The sequence below is a fragment of the Larimichthys crocea genome, chromosome I (genome assembly GCF_000972845.2).
Source record: "Larimichthys crocea isolate SSNF chromosome I, L_crocea_2.0, whole genome shotgun sequence".
Classification (NCBI taxonomy): Eukaryota; Metazoa; Chordata; class Actinopteri; family Sciaenidae; genus Larimichthys; species Larimichthys crocea.
The window spans coordinates 28,879,168-28,898,790 of NC_040011.1; the positions used below are offsets into that span (position 1 = coordinate 28,879,168).

Below are 19,623 nucleotides of genomic sequence, written 5' to 3' on the forward strand. Positions count from 1 at the left end.
AGGCGACGATGAGCATCAAAACAACAACAACAACAACAACCACAGCTGCAAAGAGAACAGCAGAACAAAGCAGCAGACAAGCGGCGGGTGTTTGAAGTAGCTCTACTCATGCAAGTGAAAGGGAGGTGGGCTGGACGAGCACCTGGCCACGATTCTGACTCTGACTGTACCTCTCTTTCTGTCTCTGTCAGGCAGCCTCCCTGCTTTCCAGTATCTCCTCTGCCTGTCGCTCAACCTGATTCATTCTGTCTGCCTGTTGTCTGTTTGACTTTGCACTCGCTTAATTATTTATCTCTTTGCTTATCTTCCTTCCTGCATCCCATCCTTATCCATCCAGGTTTCTGCCTGTGCGCCTGTCTGCCTCTCTGGGTCCAAGTAGTAGGGATAGGGGAGGATGAGGGAACAGGGGTAGGGGATTGGTAAAAGGCAGCCAGGGAACTCACCGCAGCGCTTGTCTTTGAAGCCTCCATTACCGCATCTGACACTCTGCCCGGGCTCACCTGATAAGCCTACGAACACACACATACACCCACATAAGTGCACACATAAACGTACACACAAGACAAGCCTGGTCGCACAACATCTGCCACCTAATCGCAAAGCAACTGAAGAGGAGAACTCCTTCTGATAAAAGTTTCCACAGGCACTCTTCTCATGTTCTTATACATGGTCTTGAATGCATATGAAACAGTGCGGCTCAAGGTGTCTTTTAATATTTGTAACCCTGAAGCTGGTGCTGGAGTTACATCACTGGAACGAGCAGTTGGTTGTTGTGTCGCAGCTCCGTGTGCGTGTGTTTTTGTATGAGAGAGTTTGAAGTGGAACATCAGTGAAAGGGGACAGATGGGTCATTAATTAGCAAGCTGGAGACGAAGATGATTAATACATCAGAACACAGCTGCCTCCCATGGGACTGCAGTGAGACAAACTCCTCTGTTCTCTACATACATGCATGTGTGTGTGTTTCTGCCCGTCTTTATGTGTGTGACTCAGTAGATGCATCTGCATACATTTATTACACATTTGAGCATGCATGTCAGTAATACGCATATGCCTCTTTGCATGCAGATGTTAACTGATCTATTAATACTTCCTCTATACCCTCTATAAGTAACAGCACAAAGTCTGTTGTATGTGTGTAGGATGCCGCCTAACTTGTGTTGGCATTCCCGTGGCTTCAGCCCAGCTTACAGATTGAGTGGCAGAGAGCAAGAGAGTGAAAGAGAGAGGGGGGGGAAGCAGAGGAACCGTCAACAACAAACTCATTAAAACACACAACAGACATCAAAGACTCAGAGATAGAGAGAATGAGAGCAGAGAAAAACACAGTAATAAAGAAATGGAGGCAGAAAAGTAATGCAGCGGGTGGGAAAAGGTGCCAAAAAGTGTCGGTGACTTGCAGGGGGTGCCTAGATTAAATGTCAACCCAAGCAAGGGTTTATGATATGATGGCTTATTGTGATTGCAACTGGATGGAAGACATCAATATTGGCAATAAGCTGTGACAAATACCTGCATGGCTAATAGAAACCCGGCAACAAGCAAGAACGCTTGTTGCATTCCCTGAATTGTACAACACAAGTTCACACTGATACTGAGACCTCAGGAGGAAAGCTGTATATGCCTACTTGGATGGAAACATGTTTCCGTGTAGGTACAGTCGGCAATATGTATATAAAAATAGCAGGGTTTGTGCTAATACATGCTACCTAGCACGGGACAGATGCATCTTCATTACAAGCAGCAAAAAATGATGTAGTCCTGCTTATATTTTAATATTTAGCTTTGTTCTCCACAATTCGTCCAAACCGAGTACCTTCACACCTTGAAGTTACTGGGTACAACCTCTAAGTAAGAGCTAGTTTGTGTGCACAGCTTGTTTCGAAGCAACATTATGAAACTTTTCTACCATAAAATAACTGATTTAAAATCAATCTGATGCTCCACTGACTTGTAATTGAGTGAATGGTGCCTCTGCCATTCCTATTCTGTTCCCGCTCCGGGTACAATCACCTGCAAGAAGTGAATAAGGCTTTACGGCAGACGACATTAACTATGCCACTAATTTTGGTTAAACTATATGCGTTTTTCCCAGCTGCTCCGCCTCAGCTCTCGGTGATTTACAGATGGACAGTGAAGTAAACTGTTGCAAATTGTAGCTGCTGTTAGCTCATATAGTTAGCCATGCTTGCCTGGACTGGGCAATTGTCAGTATTTTCACTGTTACCACAGTACCAGTGTACTGGAGTACAGGGACGGGGATACAGACGAGGAGCCATGCTGGAATGGGTACTAGAACTGGAGTGGGCAACATGACCAGGACCAGCAAAAGCAGAGCATGACAGAAGCAAAGAGATCGAACAGGATGCTTGTGGAAGATGCTAAGAAGAGATGCTGTTGTTGCACCTGCTGTAGTAGTACAGCTGTCAAGTCCCTAGTTTTTGATCATAAGTAATATAATCATAACAAATATACATGTACATAACAAATACACTCTGAAACTGGGAGCACCAAATCTTCATAATCATAATGTTTTTAAATCTTATGATGCATAAATCTCCACTAGTGGTAAGTAGTATAGAGTCAATAAACAGGCGTGAAAGAAGGATGGATGACATGTTTAAATGGAGCGGGAAAAAAAAGCCAAGCAGAAATGAGTGCCGAATTGCATTTCAGTTGCTTGAGGCACACAATAGGGCTTGTTGGGGTAGGCAGGGCTATTAGCATAAGGTAATATCATTCATTCACTGCTTCAGCTTTGGACGTGGCATGTCATGAAAGAATGAACAGACAGAGTGAACAGAGATGGAGGGGGTTGATGGGATGGAAATAGGCACCAGTCCCGTGCTGAGAGGGGCAGCTTGGCAGTGTGGCTCCAGCCTGGCCTGCCTTCTAATTCAGGCTTCTGTCTCTTTTGTGGCTCTCTTTTCCCTTGTTATCTGTCTTTCTGTCATTCTCTACCTATCTCTCTTTTCTATGGTGTGTCTCCGCTCTCTTTAAGCTGACTTTCTGTCTCCTCCCTCGTTCTGTGCCTCGCTACTTCAGTCCTTATTCTGTCCGTCTAGGCACAGTTACAACTGCAGCTGCTGACAGCCCATCATATTGGTTTAGATCACCACCCCCATATGACTTCATTGTGTTGAGGGGCTCCTGGGTCTCATTCCTTTACAGATGATCCCATTTCTCTTCTATCCATATTTATATTACAGTCTAGCTACAGAGACTGGAGAAAAAAATTGTGGGAGCAAAAAAAAAAACCTTTCTAGCAGGAGACTTGCGTACGATGGTTTACTGAATACACTCTGTATATGTCTGCAACTGTAGTTCAATTCAAGTCACTGAACAATGAAATTACACAGAATTACATCACAAATAAGAAGAAATAAGTTGATTTGGTGACCAAATACACACATTACTACCCAATCACAAACTGTGACTGTGTTGTGCCTCAGTACTGTGACAGTAACTGTGACAAATTAACAGCTGGAAATCCATATTATGGTAATTTAATTACAGTGTAATGTGTTACTCCCCAACCTGAGGCACTGGCTGAACTCATTGTTACTTTGCTACAGGGACATTAAACGACTTTTATCTGAGGTCAAATTCAAGTTTATGAATGTAATCACAAAAAAATTGGATAAGAGACTGTGAGAAAAGTGGACACAAGTGTTATTCCACATACAAGAAAATAGTACACAGGGTTTTGATGCTGCACTGCATCAGTTGCCTCATTAGATGACAATGTCCAGTAGCTGAATCTCTGGGTTGTTACGACAATGTAACAACAAAAATTCTGCCGACACCACAACAAAAATGGAACAGAAAGCCCTGAGGCTAAGTATCCAACTTCAAAGTCTTTTTCTTTTAATTAATTCGGGATCCTCCTATGCACAAGAGAAACATGGAGACAGTAAGAAAAACAGAAATGAAAGCAAAAGAAGGAGGGAGAGATTAAACTCGAGAAAGAGCAATAGAATAGAACAAGCTCACTTTACAGCTGTTGTTAACAAGAGGCTTTTCAGAGTCTGGATGTGTCAGTAACACAAGCCTTCTGGGAAACCAGGTTTTTTGTGTGAGGATAATATTCCATAGGGCAGAACTCTTGAGGCCAAAGAACTGTAGCTGGGTATAACAAACAAGGAGTGAGGCTTGTCTCATAACCTGCTGGCTCAGGCCCAATTAATGAGATCACAGGGATACTTAAGACTAACTAAAAGTCTTTTAGTTTCTGTCTTACTATTAAAAGCAGTCCATTCATGCATTTTTGCTCTGCCTGGGTAACATGTGGGGTCATTCAAGGCAAGAGTTCCTCTACTGCCAGTTCAACACACACACACACACACACACAAAAAAAAATCAGTTTTCAACTTTGAATGAACTGCCGTGACCTTCAAGTCATAAGCGAAAACGTTCAAGGGATCTCGACACAGCGGGGATGCAGTGATAAATGAGAGAAGACAGCTAGAAGATGCTTTCATTAACAGTTTCTGTGGGATAATTTGAATAAAGTTGGCAGGAGAAAGCAGGAGAAAGAAGCAGGGAAGGAAGGGCAGGTCTACTCTTGTAGTCAACCACTCTCAGCTTTATGAATCCCAATTACCCACATCCCATAAGAGGACAACTCATCTTAAATGGACACAAATCCAATAGTAATTCAGGTTTTTAGCCACATGAGGGGATTAAGGCCTCCACTCATGATCAGCAGTAAAACCACTCTGTGCTGGCAGGGTCATTATTGTGCTATGAGGAGAACAGTGACGCCCAACTAGGGAAAGTACAACCCTTGGCTCTTGCTACAGAATACTGCGCTCAAAGTTATACCATCACGTCATAGCAACAAACTTTATGTTATAACACAACATTAAAAATATACAACGATATTAAGATGAAAAGTAAAGCATGGTGAGATGTCACCGGTCATATGGAAAAACTAATAGCTTTGTTAATGGACATATAATCTGTTTATGTAATTTAGCTAAGTCAGGTATACACAAAGAAAGTAGACATACTTTGTATCACAAACATAGATATAAACAGCTGGTGACCAGAAAAGATTAGCTCAGCAACAGTAGGTCCTATCATGTTGTTACCATACAGTATAAAATATGGAAGTAGTATACATAACGAAACCCATAAATTGCTGAAGAGCCACTGAGAAACTCAAAATGTGTTAGCTCTGGTCGCCACCATCCTGGCCAATCCAGCAACTACAGTTTTTGGCACTCCATTCCTCGTTGGCTTTATTTCACAGCCACTGGGGTTGCTGTTTGGTTGTTACATACATTTTTTTTTGAAGAAGAAGAATAATATATTTTTGCTGACTATGCTGTGCTTTGCTTCTTCAAGCACAATGCTCTGCGCCTGTCCTCACAGCAAGTTAAGAGCAAAGCTTTTATCATGTGTAGACAGCTTTAGGATCAAGAAATGTCACTGTAGATTTGAAAGGGAATGAACTGTCATGATTACTGAACAGCAGAAAAGAGGCCAGACACAAGCTGGCATTTGATTTTGTTTATAAAACTCTTGGATATCCCATGGGCCTGTGTGTGCCTTTATTGTAGCTTCCCAATTATTTGTTTGGGTCAGGGACAGATTGATCCAGGACTGGTAAAAACTAGAAGAAAGGATGCGAGTATAAGAATCAGAAATAGACGCTACATGAAACAAAGGCATATCACCGCCAGATCATCACCATCCTAACTTTCTAGAGGCCTTTATTAAACAATTTCATATGAGATTACAGACTGAGGATACTGTGATATTTGAATTCAAAGAGATTGGAATTTAATGCTGCGGATTAGTGGGGGCTGGACTGAGATGAAGTGGGGTTAGTAGAAAACAGTGATATGGTTGAATGGGCTTAAAGGATCTTTTTGTTTCATTTTTGTCAGCCTACACTGGATTCTTGTTGGAACAGTGCAATTCAGCTTTATGGATTAATACTGAGAAAGTAAAATAACACATACATACAGTAAGAGACTCTCTGATTAATGGAGAGAGCGAATGTTTTTTTTCACTAGATGTTTGAGCCAACAGTGATACACTTAGTGTGTTGTTGTAATTGAGGGCACCTTATAAATGGAGAAACACTAGACCAAAAAAACAAAAAATAATCAATAATATACAGCACTACAATAACCGCTTTGGTATTTCATATATTAATCAAGAGCATCTGACAAATGAGTCCAATATCTAGAACCAGAGAACATTCCTTCTATTTTCTTTTGGTGTATTCACACTCAGTGCCATAGATATTTTCCTGCTGCTACAAAGCAAAACAATCTAACAACTTAACCTGACTGATATTTTCATGTAATTTCTATCAACAGGGTGCATGGTAGCAGCGGTTGTCAACCATAGCACATATTCTGTGCACAAACCCAATGAGATCAGTTTGGAAAATAGTGTCTTCTGTTGCTAAAAACATATGTGAATGTTATTGTGGTTTAAAACTGCATGTGCTGCAAGTGCTATCAGAAATATTGTAATTATTGGTTTTGGACAGATTAAACACATTTTCTCAAATATTTTGGAGATGCCAGCATGGCGGCCATATTCACATCTGATTGTATTTCAGGGTCCTGTGATCATTTAAATATTTGGAATAATTGTTCAGAATTCATGTTGGATTGATTTCAAACACTCTGTAGAGTATTCTGCATTTCCAACAGAAGAGCTAAAGGAGACAGCTAGAGACAACACTGATATTAAACGATGAATTAGACCTACAGTGGGTGTTTAATGCCAAAAATGTGTGAATTTACCACATATTTCAAGAGCATGTCAGACTTGTAATGGAATTTACAAAGAAGTTGCCAAAGTCTAAATTGCAATCTTACTGATGTGATCTTTCTCATCTATCTGAAGCTGTTGGGACTCTATGCCTGTGTGCAATCCTCATATATTCATTGATTTGTGAAATATTTTCATCTCACACACACCAGAGCCGACACTATTTTATAAGGAGGTATGAGTGCATCTGCAAAATAGTTTCATCATCTGAGTTGCACGCTGCAGCTCATAACAAATCCTTGTTATCCATGTCCACCCTGATCCACAGTAGATGATATCATTAGGGTAGTGCAACTAGCTGGAGGCTATAAGGAATATTTCTGTCCTCAAGACTCGGGCTATAGCTATTGTGACTCCTGACTGAAGACATTACCATCATGGTGAAAAGGTTTGGCTGCTTTGGGCAGAGAGAGCATATAGCAGAGCTTTGAGTAGCTTTGAGTGCTACTAGAGTAATAACAGGGTCCTGAGTAAGAAATTGATATTTAGAGTTATTTATAGTGTGTACAAGTTTATGTGCAATATTGATAGTAAAATTCAGAGACACAGAGAGCACAGCTCTGCAGCTGACCTAAATCAGCTGTGGAAAGGCTGCCTAGATATTTCTGTTAATCTGTGATTGACATCTGATGTAGCATGTAGCTCTAAATAGGGCCCAAAGTGCACAATACAAGTAAAATGAACAAGGTCTGAAAGAACTGCTCAAGATGCACCTTGCATGTCTGGGTCTGATTTGTTGCTTGGAAAGTTTTACCTCACAGGTAACCATCCAAACAATGACAATGTTGAATCAAATCAAGAGATTTAGAGAAAGGTGTAGCAGACCTTATTCCGTATTCATTCAATCAAATCACACCTTGGTGCTCCTGATGTGATGGATGTGAACAAAACACAAGAAGGAGAAGAAAGGCAGCAGTTGCCAGCAGCCCCACTGCTTTTAGACATTGTGATAAGACAGGCTTAACAAGTGTTTTCTCTGCATTGAATGCACAGATGTGAAATTGATATTGATTTACTCTAGTAACTTAACTAGTCTACCTCAAAGGGTAATAACTGAACTTCCCAAAATGCTTTATAATACCCTTAAGGTCCTAAAATGTTTCACATCCTAAAATGTAGGCTTTGATTAGCAGCAGAGTGGCCTAAACAGGAGGGAAGCTTCCCTCCAACCAGATAATCCAGGATAAATCTTTTGAGTCAATGAGCATCTTCACTGAAGTGCCCTTCAGCGATGCAGCTAATCCTTGTGATGTCCCCAAACACCTTTACCTCTGACCTCTCAGAGAAAGTGGAAGAGCAGATGCCTTATAGAGGCTTTTTCTTTGTCTTTCTTGTTGTCCTTGTATTTACAAAAAAAGATAACACAAAACAAAAATAAAACAAAGAAAAATCAAGAGCCTTGGCACCATTTGCAGAGTGGAAACAGTTCAGCCACCACAGCATTATTGACAAAAACCCAGCTTTTTATTTTTGCTATGTCAGGCAAATTGGTTGTGGTTCCACTGTATATTACAGAACATTGTTATGCTTTTGACAATCTCATATAACCCAAATGATTCTGATATTTTGTCAGCAGTATTGAATTTCTTTTAGGGCATGGAAACAAGACTTTGGGAAAAGTTTTGCAATTTAAATATGTTTTATTAATGTGCACAGTATCTAGATAAAATAAATAAATACATAAACTATGTATTGTAGATATTTTGGAAATAGTATTTGGAGTTGGAATTAGATGCCGTGTGTGACAGAAAGGACACAGCCCAGCTCATTAGGCAGGATTTCCATGGCTTGTTACAAACCACCTGTCCTCTACGTTCACCTCCCACGGCACCAGCTCCAAGTGGCAGCCTGCGGCATGATGAGCTGTGCTGACTTCTCCTCCTCCCTCATTGGTTTCCACTGCAAATGGATTTCATATTCACAAATTAATTTTTGCCTGCTTTAGCTGCTCCGTGAAAAACCAGACGAAGTACAGAAAGAAACAGGGAGGGAGAAGAGAGAGCGATCAACAGCTCAGCAGCAAGAGAGAGATACAGTCGTCGTGCAGTTACATTTCATTGGTTGTAATAAAATGATCTAGCTGCCGGCTCATTGGTATATTCATATGACACGGTTATTCATTTTGCCTTATTTTCTAAAATGCAATAACAGAGAGAGCAGGGTGTTGGGTCTGAGTCATTTTGACTGATAGGGACCCAGAGGCCATTGCTTGACTCTGTTTCTAAAACCATGACTCATTGCTACAATGAAAAATATTCAGCAAAATATCAACAAAGTACTGTGATACATTATATAATGAGGACATACACACTTTATATTTTCATTTAGTGCAGTCCAAGGTTCAATTTTGAAATCTTTTCCCTTCACTGAGTGTTTCTTAGACACATGATGAACTGCGCAAAACACGGCATGAACTAAAATCAAAAGAAATGTGTCATGCACAAAACGCTCACTGAGAACGCTCATTAGTAAACACTGATACAAATATTACCCACCAGCAAAATGTTTTTGAAATTAGAAATTAAGTGGAGGATAACAAATCTACTTTATTTGACTGTGACATTTAATCTGAACTGTGATGAACTCTGTGAAAAAAAGATTATATTTTAGTGTAAGCACAAAACTGTATAGTCAGGTGGGCAGCCCCCCACAGGAGGCCACAGAGACGTGCTGTAAAGACACCCACGGATATAACAGCATAATGAGAACCACAGCTGACACACAGAGACAAGTGTCTTCTGCAGAAGATGTTTGCCATGACACAAGACAAGAGTGCAGAAAATCCCAAGGTGACGGTTTTGTATGTTTTGTATTTGTAAATAATGCAGATGCGTGCACAAGCATAAAACTACCACGTGTTGTTTTTTTTTCGCTCTCTGGAGCCGGAGATTTCAGACGCAATTTCATATCAGCTTTGCAACTCTACACTGGCTTCATGGATCTCATAGCGACATCTTTAATAACTACAATCAGGATGCGCTTCTGATTAAATATTATAATCCTGTTTGATTTCAAATGCAGCCAGCGTCGTGCCAGGGTTACCAGGGAGGTGAGATAAGCAGAGCCGTCAGTGGTGCCTGGTTAGCTGATCCAAAAAGAATGCTTTGCTCTAACCTCTGTGTTGTTCTCGTTAAACCTCCCCTTAAGCCTATAAGCACCACCCAACGTGAGGGAGAGAGTCAAAGAAGACACATTTATGTGGAGGTGACAAATATACTGTATATATCAAAACCAAAATACACCAAGGCTGTTAGAATATTTTCATTTCATTTTGTGTCACCTAGCTTGGTGTTCTCTGGTTCGCGTCCTCCGCATTATGTTTATGTTCTCTCTATAAGGAAAACATAAAGTTACTGAAATCCTTTGGGGAAGACTGCAAGACAACAGTTGGTGTTTTATTCCCTGAAGGACTGAGATTTAGAGCTGTTTGCCTGTGAAAATGCAATAAATAACTGACATGACAGTTGTGAAGTTTTCATCATGGCCCCAGAGCTTTGAGAGTCCTTGACGGCTTTTTGCTATATCACTACTGGCAAGGTGACACAATGGATAATCTCACTTCCGTCACATAGACCGCAGCACATTTGCGCCTGTGGAAAATTCATGTGCACTTTACAGGGCTTTCTGGTTGAGCTGGTACATGGTCTTCACACCCACTTTCCCCTCTGTTCTAGGGTTCCTAGAAGAGGCAACTGATTCTAGCAAAAAAAAAAATTACGATTTTCTAGGAATGGCATCATCATCTTTATAATCTCTTTTTCCGTGCATCTGGACACTTGTATCAACATGTACCCTGTGACTATCAGCTCCCTTTTCTGTTTGTCCGACAGACATATAGCTGTTTAAAGCAATACTTTGACATTTGCTTCACTCTTACCAGGAGTTAGATAAAAAACATCAATAGCACTCTCATGTCTAAAAAAAAAAAAAAAAAAAAGCTGGAGCGGGTAGCAGGAGTGAAAAAGCCAAACAAGCACAGTCCAAAGGTAATAAAATGTGTGTAAAGGCATCTCTTAAACTCAGTGTTTTCTAAGGATTAAATTAAAAAGGTGTAATTTGTCAATTCCTAAGTGTAAAAAAAGACCATTTACTGTTTAATTGGGGTCAGTTTTTGTATAGATTAAAGAAACAAAATATAAGATGTTGATAAGAAGCTTTAGATTTACAAGTTTTAGCAATCAGATGTTATGTAGTGTTGTCGTGTTACATTGGGACAGAGCCAGCTATCTGTTTCCAGTCATTAATCAGCATATTTCTTAAAAACAAACATCAAACTACTGCTTTAAATGGCATCTGGCAGTGCAGCAAATCTCTGCTTTCATGTCTCACCACTGTTACTTCACAGGAGTGTCAAGGAAATACCTCAAAAATACGAGCACACAAGATTATTTTTTCTCAACTCTGCAAAAATCCCCTCATAAAGTACCATACGTATGCTAAAATGAAAAAAAAAAGTACAATCTTAAGTTCACCTATTTACCATTTCCTGTTAAATTGACTGTTGACAGCTGAAGCCTCACCTGTAGGTTTGCTGGAGGCAGGTTGGGTATAAGTGAGGACTTGTCATTTAAACCTTAAACGATGATGAGTGAATCATCCTGAATGTCGACATTGTGGAATCCCGGTAGCTTCTCTTTCTCTTTCCCGCCTCCACTATTTGCTTCTGCCTCCCTGCCATTTCTGATTTTTCATTCCTGCTCTTCTACAACGTCAGCTGTCGCCCTTTCTAGGTTTCTCAACCGTGACCTTCATGTTCTTGTCCTCTACTTTTAAATAACTGCGACAATAAGGGTCCTGTCTCTAAGACTTAGCGCTATCTCTACTTCTCGGTTTAAATTTAACATATTTTATTGGGAGAGTTGCCTAAAGACACAAAGCGGACATAACAGAACAGCTTATGGTAACGCTGCAGTCCGACTGTTTTATCTGATCTGTAATGATTCTACAAATGAATCTCATCTCTCTTTGGACTCATCATCTTGACGCCTGATGCTGCTGTACATGTAATCTTTTTAAAATAGGAACAAAAATCTGGTGTGAGTGACACTTTCCTAACTAAAACGCTTTATACATGTCAACTTCCAGTAAAACCTCCAAAGAAGTTCATCTGAGCTCGCGGACTACAGAAATGTGGGTTGGTTCTGCGAGAGTGTGATAAGGTTATGATCAACACAGCTAGTCGTTTTTTTTTTTTTTTTTTTTTTTTGCAAGCATACAGTATGAGACTGGTGCTACCAGCAGGAGGGTAAACACACTTAAAAACACACAGAGAAGCACATGTTGTGATGTGTGTCAAAATGTAACGTTAGGGGCTGCCGCATGCTCAAAGGCATCTTCGTGCAAAGTAATGTAAGTGACTCATGATTTGTGGGGAAAGGGAGGCACAGAAGGCTGTGACGTAAAGCTACCGCGATTCCAAGCTGATTTTACTGCAGTCTCAAATTTAGATTCCAAAAAAAAAAAAAAAGAAAAAAGTCCTCTCTTTCTCTTTTGCTTACATTTTGCTTATCTCGACAGATCTCATCTCAAAGTACTACTCTATTTCCTTGCCTTTCAGATTAAAAACTTCACTTTTGCACAGCAGTTAATAATATGATTTGGTAGCCATGTAACTTACAGAATGAGTTCCCTGAGCTCTGTGCTCCAAGGAATAAATGTTTAAAATTTACTTGGAGTACATAAAGGGCACATGAAAAAAAGCAGCATTGGAGTTATAGAGAAACTGCAGCTTTATGTTTTCTGCTGTTTCAGTGGTATTGAATTTAATAGTAGATTATGCCATATAGAAACCCCTTTGCGAGGAACAGTGTGTTTTCCACCCTGAAGGGTTTTGTCTTGCCCACCCCAGTGCGACCCCCTACTGGGCTCTGCAGGCATTCAGCTCAACTGAGACTCTCGTCTGCCTAAGCCGCATCAGGCAACATGCACACAACAATTCAGACAAAAAAGAAGAAAACAGTCCCCTCCTTCCCTTCACATGTGGTGGCAGCGGTCAGTGACAAGACAGAGTGTCTCTATTAGTATCAAAGTGGCTCTGTCTGCCATAACAGATGGGTTTGCTTCCTCCAAGGTGGGCAAAGTGATTTACTCTTTCTCTCTACTGTACTTTGCCATATCTAATTGGACTGACTGTGGCCAGGAAGCCAGCCAGTAAATCATGTCACTATCATGTATTTATAGATGAGGTCATGTAACACTAGTGCTGATGGCTGCTACATAACATCTATATATGACATCTGTTACTGTGCCAGCTGCTGGCAGGATGCCCAAAAAATGTGATGGACACCGCAGTGAGATGATTATATGAAGACAAGGAGGAAGCAAGAAAATGTGAGAAGCAGAGACAATGACAACAGGAAGCAAAATTGTGATTATTATCGAACAGATCAATATCCTCAGACACATTGGTTTGGCTCTCATTGTGATGTGATGTTACAATGAATGTACATGCTGACAATCCCAGCCCCAGTGTACTTAAAGAAATGAAAAATCTTAAGGGATGACAGCCAAGTGCAAAATCACATTTTCACCCTAGCTGTGGCTCAGCTTCACTACTCTAGCATTGCTGACACCAGAGTTATAGTGCAGGGAACTACTCTGGACAGTGCGATGGTAACAGGGCTCGCCACAAATAGGGAAGACGCATTCCTTGCGTTCCTGTGATTCTACGTGGTTGACTTTCTGGCGTCGATATCTGGAACAGAAATTCCTAAATGTACGACTCCCTGGAGAGCTGGACTTCCTCTGCGTAATATGAGTTAAACAAAAACTTCCAGGGATGTTCTTGCAGGTCATTGGGTGACAGAAATGGGAGGATGAAGTTCAGTAGACACAGTAAATTAGAGTTCAATGTCACATCTACATTTGTCATCCTAGAGAACCAAATCTCAAGTGTGATTTTCTTTTTTAAGATTATTTTTTTGGGGCTTTTTATGCCTTTAATGATAGGACAGCTGAAGATAGACAAGAAGCAGAGAGAGAGGGAGTAAAGGCAGTTCGATGCGGGATTCGAACCGGAACCAGCTGCAGCGAGGTCTGTAGAATCCACACACGGGGCGGCCGCTTAACCCACTACACTACCAACCGCCCCTCGAGTGTGATTTTCAGCAGATGTTATGCAACAAACACAAGGTCTGAGCACACATAATAATGAAGTACAAAAAGAAGTCAAACTTTTGTCCTGAAATCATGCATAATTAAAATTAAACAGCCACCTGCAGAATTCAAGAAATAAAACCAACATTTTTTTCTCTCTGACGTCTTCTCAGTGAGGCCGGGTTATAGGACAATGAAGGACTCGGTAATAAAAAAAGTAATTGCATTAGCTTGATGGCTTTTATGAGCACTGCTGGTTGTAGTATTCCAAAGGGAAATCTCTAAAGAAGGTGCACAGTGGTGCCTGGAAAACCCAGTGCTATCAAATACAGAGAAGGTCTATGTGTATTCTGCTTGTGTCTGTATATACTGCATATATTGCCATTTATGAGACATAGACTGTGATATGTATCTCTGGTATGTGTATGACTATTTCATGCGTGTCAAAAAAATGTTCTTTATCTCATAGATTCCAATTGAATATACGGATAGTGTCTCTATGGTGCTGTATGAATGATCAGTTGTACACCTGGCTGTGAGTGTTCCTCTTTGGAGCTTTAGTGGACAGGGTGCTGCTGCTACTGTCACCACTATGCGGGCCAGAGATACTAGGTGATGTGTCCCTTTTTTTAGAAACCATAAAAGAAGCTCTGCATGCTATTAAGCATGCATCAATGCACACCTTTTTATTGGCTTTAAGAGGGGGACATAGGAGCCACAGTGCCGTTAACCTGTGTTCTCAATCTCTTTGAAATGAACAAGCTCCAAGGTAACTTGAGTTCGCAAAGTCATTTCACGGTCATATTGTCCTGCTACTCCTCTCCTTTCAGCTCCCGAGGGAGGATTCTGTCCAAAATCTTGTAAACCTAAATAACTTCTTGGACTAACACTCCAACTCTGGCTAACTTATGGGAGTCTGGTGCCTGTCACAGTAGACACAGGCTGACTTGTGGTCAAGAGTTCATGCTGCGAGAAAAACAGCCCTGAACTGCTAAATACAAGGAGGTAGAGACCATTTTTTCAAATGTATAAGCTATACAGATTTTGTATTCTGTGTCAAAAACAACTGTTGCATATAAAAAACAGATTGACAGATTTTATTTTCTGGTGCAGCTCTGATATAGACATTTTTGGAACATAATAATCACTGTCGAGTAATTAGAAATGGAAAGACCTTCAGAAACCTTTCTCCTGTTTCTTAAACTAATACTTAACGATGCAAGTGCAACAAATGTAACTGCGTAAATTATAAATTCAAAATAAATTTAAAACTGCACACTGGCATACTTATGAGAACATTAAAAACACAACATCATGCCATTTAAGAAATCACAAAAACAAATCTGTAGGGTACAAAATGTACTCTACAGGCGATCACTTGTTTTAGATGTGCCTGCGTATTACTGTATATGCAGCACTTTGCTGGCTTTCTATGCTACATCCTGTATATGTCAGTGTCATTGTGTTGGATGATAGTGCTCTCTGTTGTCTGTGTGAAAGTGAATGTGCAAACCAGAGATTCATGGGAATGGAATGCACTGAAGTACATTTCTGTCCAAGGCAGCTGTGTCTGAGGCAGAGCGAGATGTTGGGGAACAGTGTGGGAGACTGAAATTCTCCTCAGTAGCCAAAACAACACACACATGCTTAGAAATCCATTTGTAGGAGTTTACTTTCCCCTCAAGATAAGGAGTTGATATACTTACTCACTGGGACAGTGATGAGGTAAAAATCAAGGTTGGGAATAACTTTTTGTTATGATATATTATAAAGCAACCTAACAAAAACATCCTACTAAAACATCTTACTGCTACTTTCTCCGTCATTTCTCCCTTTTCAACTTTTCATTTGGCTGTCTCCTGCTGTTATAATAATGAAATAATGGCTGCCCATGGAGAGATCTAGGGATAACAATGAAAACAGTTGGGTGTTTTTTAGAAAGGAATTCATCAGCTTACCTGCCAATATTCCCTTTTGATCAACTCCCATATTTCACTTGATTTCTCTCCTGACTCTTGTGAATTTGAACTAACTGACTGACTGGTGGGATTGCTTCAGCTGGTTGAAATGTGTTGTCTTGTTAAAGTGAAAGAAACGCAGCTTCAGAGACATGAAAGAGAAAAAAAACATGAAACAATTTTGGAGACGATGTTCAACCAAGTGTGATTGTAAGGACATAGCCAAGATTGGTTTTGGTCAATTGCTGCTCTTAACACTCGGTGTCATTGAATTCTTCAGCTCTGTGCTGAAAGGAGATGATGCGTTTTACATTTCAAGCAGTTACAACAGTCAAGCTGCTAAAAAGGAAACCAGCTGTCTTGGAGCCAGGACTGAAGAGGACACTGCCTTCAAAAAATGAAAAAGCACCCTATAATCAGAATGTATGATAAGAAGTGACTTTCACCCAGTGGAACGTATTTCTGAGTCAAAAATCTATCAAAGCTCTGACAGATGATGTAAATGAGGCTTGTCTTTTTTTAATCAGTTATCAGCTGCAGTCTGTGGTTCAGTCTTGTATCGACATTGAATTCAAAACACCTGATAAGAAAGATAAGACTTTTTTTTTATTTTATAACCTCATATGACACCTCAGTATAGAGTTCCTATCAATGAATGTCAAGATGAACAAAGCAAGCGAGGTAAATGTGTTAGAGCTAAAACTTCATTTCAATCCTTCACACCTAGTGATGTTTCCATAAATAAAGCAGGTTTAGAGTTGGCTAGCCTCTGGCGCTACCTTTTTCTGGTGTGACCAAATCTGATCTGTAAATGCAACACTGATATATTACCATCTTATAAAGCTCATATAAAGTTTGTGCTATCAAATCGTTGTCAATATATGTATCTAGCAGACATGGAGCAGCATTAGCATTATCTTGAATCCTTTTAGCTCTGTTTTGGTCTCCACTAAATGTAGCTGTCAATTGCTCCACTATGATCACAAACGAGTCACTTACTCTACAGGTCGGCTGTTTGGTGCTGGCCAGGTAAACAACAGTGATGGGAGTGTAAGAGTGAACCAAAATAAGTTGGGGGCCATAAAACCAAAACAATGGGCTGAAAGACACATAAGAGCTGAGGGGGAAGTACAGAGTCAGGTGATAGTATCTAGTTATCTGTGGGTTTGCCACTGTAAGTGACACATAGTACTACACTAAATAGTACTTTCATCTTTTGTTAATAATTGTTAAAAAATATTGCAGATTGCAGAGTGGAGATTAATTCTGAGAGGGCACTAATTATACTTATACTATTATATTTAAATGACCCAGTTGTTATGGGCTAAATATGCAGTACAATTGCTTGAAATTGATTCTTCAACATTTAGATAAGACAGATGATTCATCGCTCAAAAGTATTATTAAACTATGGTTATTGTTCCCTGGGTGCAGCTCAGTGTCTGGGCTATTTTAGGTTTGTGGATGAATCAGAGGTCCCCGTTGTCCTCAAGCCAGTGAAGACGTGCTGTTCATCTCACACGGGTGTCATTAGTTTAAACTAAGTGTCTTCCCAGTGGCGACACACTGTTCCTGCCTGGCAGCCTCACAACAGGACGAAGAACTTAGCACGCACACAGCACACACAGAAAGGAAGCGTGTGCACAAACAAAGACTGCAAAGGAGAAAACAGACTTTGTGGGTATTGCATGCACATGCAGACATGTATACTTCTGTGCTGCATGGGATAAAAAGTCATTATATATAATGTTGTTATATAGAGCATAACAACATTAGGGAAAGAAGAACTAGAGGGAAAGACGAACCCAGGCACCTGTGATTTATCCTTTTGACTAATAAAATTTGTCTACTAAAAAAAGTTTGATTACAATTTGTGGATTTTATTGAGCCTTTACAATTTTTAGAGACAATGACATGTAATTTCTAAATCAAGCCTCCTCGTAGAATTGATAGACTGCATGTATCATCAGTTTCCTCAAACAGAGCCCCCTCCTTTCCCCTGTGCCACGGATTGTTGCAGATTAATACTAGGAAGTTCTTACTCATCATATTGCAGGCATTAATGTGGCACTAGTATATGAAAGACTGAGATCAAAATTCTTGGAAGCCCTTGGAAAATAACATCAGTATAGCAAGATGAGTTTCCACAGTTGATTAATGTGTAAATCCTCTTATGTTGTGGCGTGTAGCTGCCAGCTATCTGACTAAAATACATAAATAGCAAGGAATTTATGATCTGCCATGCATCATGACACACCAAGTAGTATATATATGCGAATACATCTACTGTATAAAAAAAAAATCGCACTGACACTGACATCCACTGTAAGTTTATGTGTTAGAAACCACAAAGATCCAAAACTTTTATTTATCATCTGCTTACTTAAAATGATTTTCCCTGAGTGTCAAATGTGTCAGAGGCTCCGCAAAGCTTTGCTATGTTGGCAGCTTTTTACAGCTTTACACTAAAATACACACAGCACAAGCCTTCAAGTGCCTGAATTCCAGATTTAAGCCTTGTAAAAAAGCAAAGAAGAGGTGGCAAAAAAGACAGGATGGAAAATCTGGGGATACAGCCTGAGGATGACTGTCCTAAATATTCCGTGCTGATATTTAGGATCATCAGTGTTTTTGAAGTTGACCATTTTCATGCTAAAAATATCCAAGCAGTGTTTACACAGGAATGTTATCCTTGGGAGTGTGACAAATCACCTAAAACAATATTTAGTCTATGAGACACTAGAACTCCAGAGATAAGAAAGTTATTTAAGGTTTGCAGACCAAGCACATAGTCGGAAAGACTGTGGGACAAATTGGATCATTAAACGAAGAAGCTATTCAAAATTTATGTTTAGCGAATAGGTAAATTATTAAGTACAACTTACAAAGAAAATACAGTTTAATTGCTGACTTTACAGTCTTTATGTAGCTGTAGTCAGCCATGAATCATCATGAATGACACCTTATGCACTGGAGGAGTGCACTCAGAATGTACTATAGTTCATCCTATAGCAGTAAGAGTAGCTACCTGAACTGAACTGAACTGAACAACAGTGATCCAGCTCCCACTCCTCACCTCCCGCCCACGTGAAACCTGCTGTCACTTGATGGAAGAAGAAGTGTGCGAAGGCAACGATGGATAATGGATAAATGGGAATGGATAAATTTGTATATCCCTCTCCAACATACACACAAAACCCAGGGATGAGTAATGTCAGTTATATCCCGCTTTCTGCTTTGCATTGTATCACTGCTGACACCAAAGCTCTTAAAAGCTTTCCATTTTCTTTCTGCATAAATTGTGCATATGTATGATGCAGAGGCTGTTCTGCGATTTGATAAGGTTCTTTTTTTTTTTTTTTTCATGACCCACTAAATTTTATGATGGGCTGGCGTGACATATTTTCACAACACATGCATGATGCATTGACAGGGGTAAGTATACGCACTCACTCATTCACGAACACACACACACATTCATGCAGACTTCCTGACAGGCACGTTAAAGCGCGTAGACAGAGAACTGCCGCACACACAGACACTAAAAGCTTTCTACATCTTTGGTGGTTCCGTCAGCGTGACTAAGTGTGTTCCATCTCACACTGTTCTCCAGATAGAACCATGATTTCCCTTGGCATCACACACTCAGCTCCCAATCATTCCACACATGTCAGACCTAATAGCATCTGCTTCAACACACATGCACACCCACATGTGCTCGCAACCACACACACACACACACCTGTAAATACTGCACACATATTTGAAGGCAATC

At 40.2% G+C, this 19,623-nt stretch overlaps 1 protein-coding gene across 4 annotated transcripts in view; it reads right to left on the reverse strand.

Annotated features, from left to right (window-relative positions):
• mid2 (midline 2) overlaps positions 1–19,623 on the reverse strand; it is a 135,479-nt gene that overhangs the window by 42,213 nt on the left and 73,643 nt on the right. For 3 of the 4 annotated variants that reach the window (XM_027281912.1, XM_027281909.1, XM_027281906.1), the window contains one exon: positions 444–509. The exons of the other annotated variant lie outside the window; for it this stretch is intronic. In XM_027281912.1, the coding sequence (XP_027137713.1) occupies positions 444–509 (66 nt within the window). The remainder of the gene's footprint in view (positions 1–443; positions 510–19,623) is intronic. 4 annotated transcript variants of the gene reach the window in all.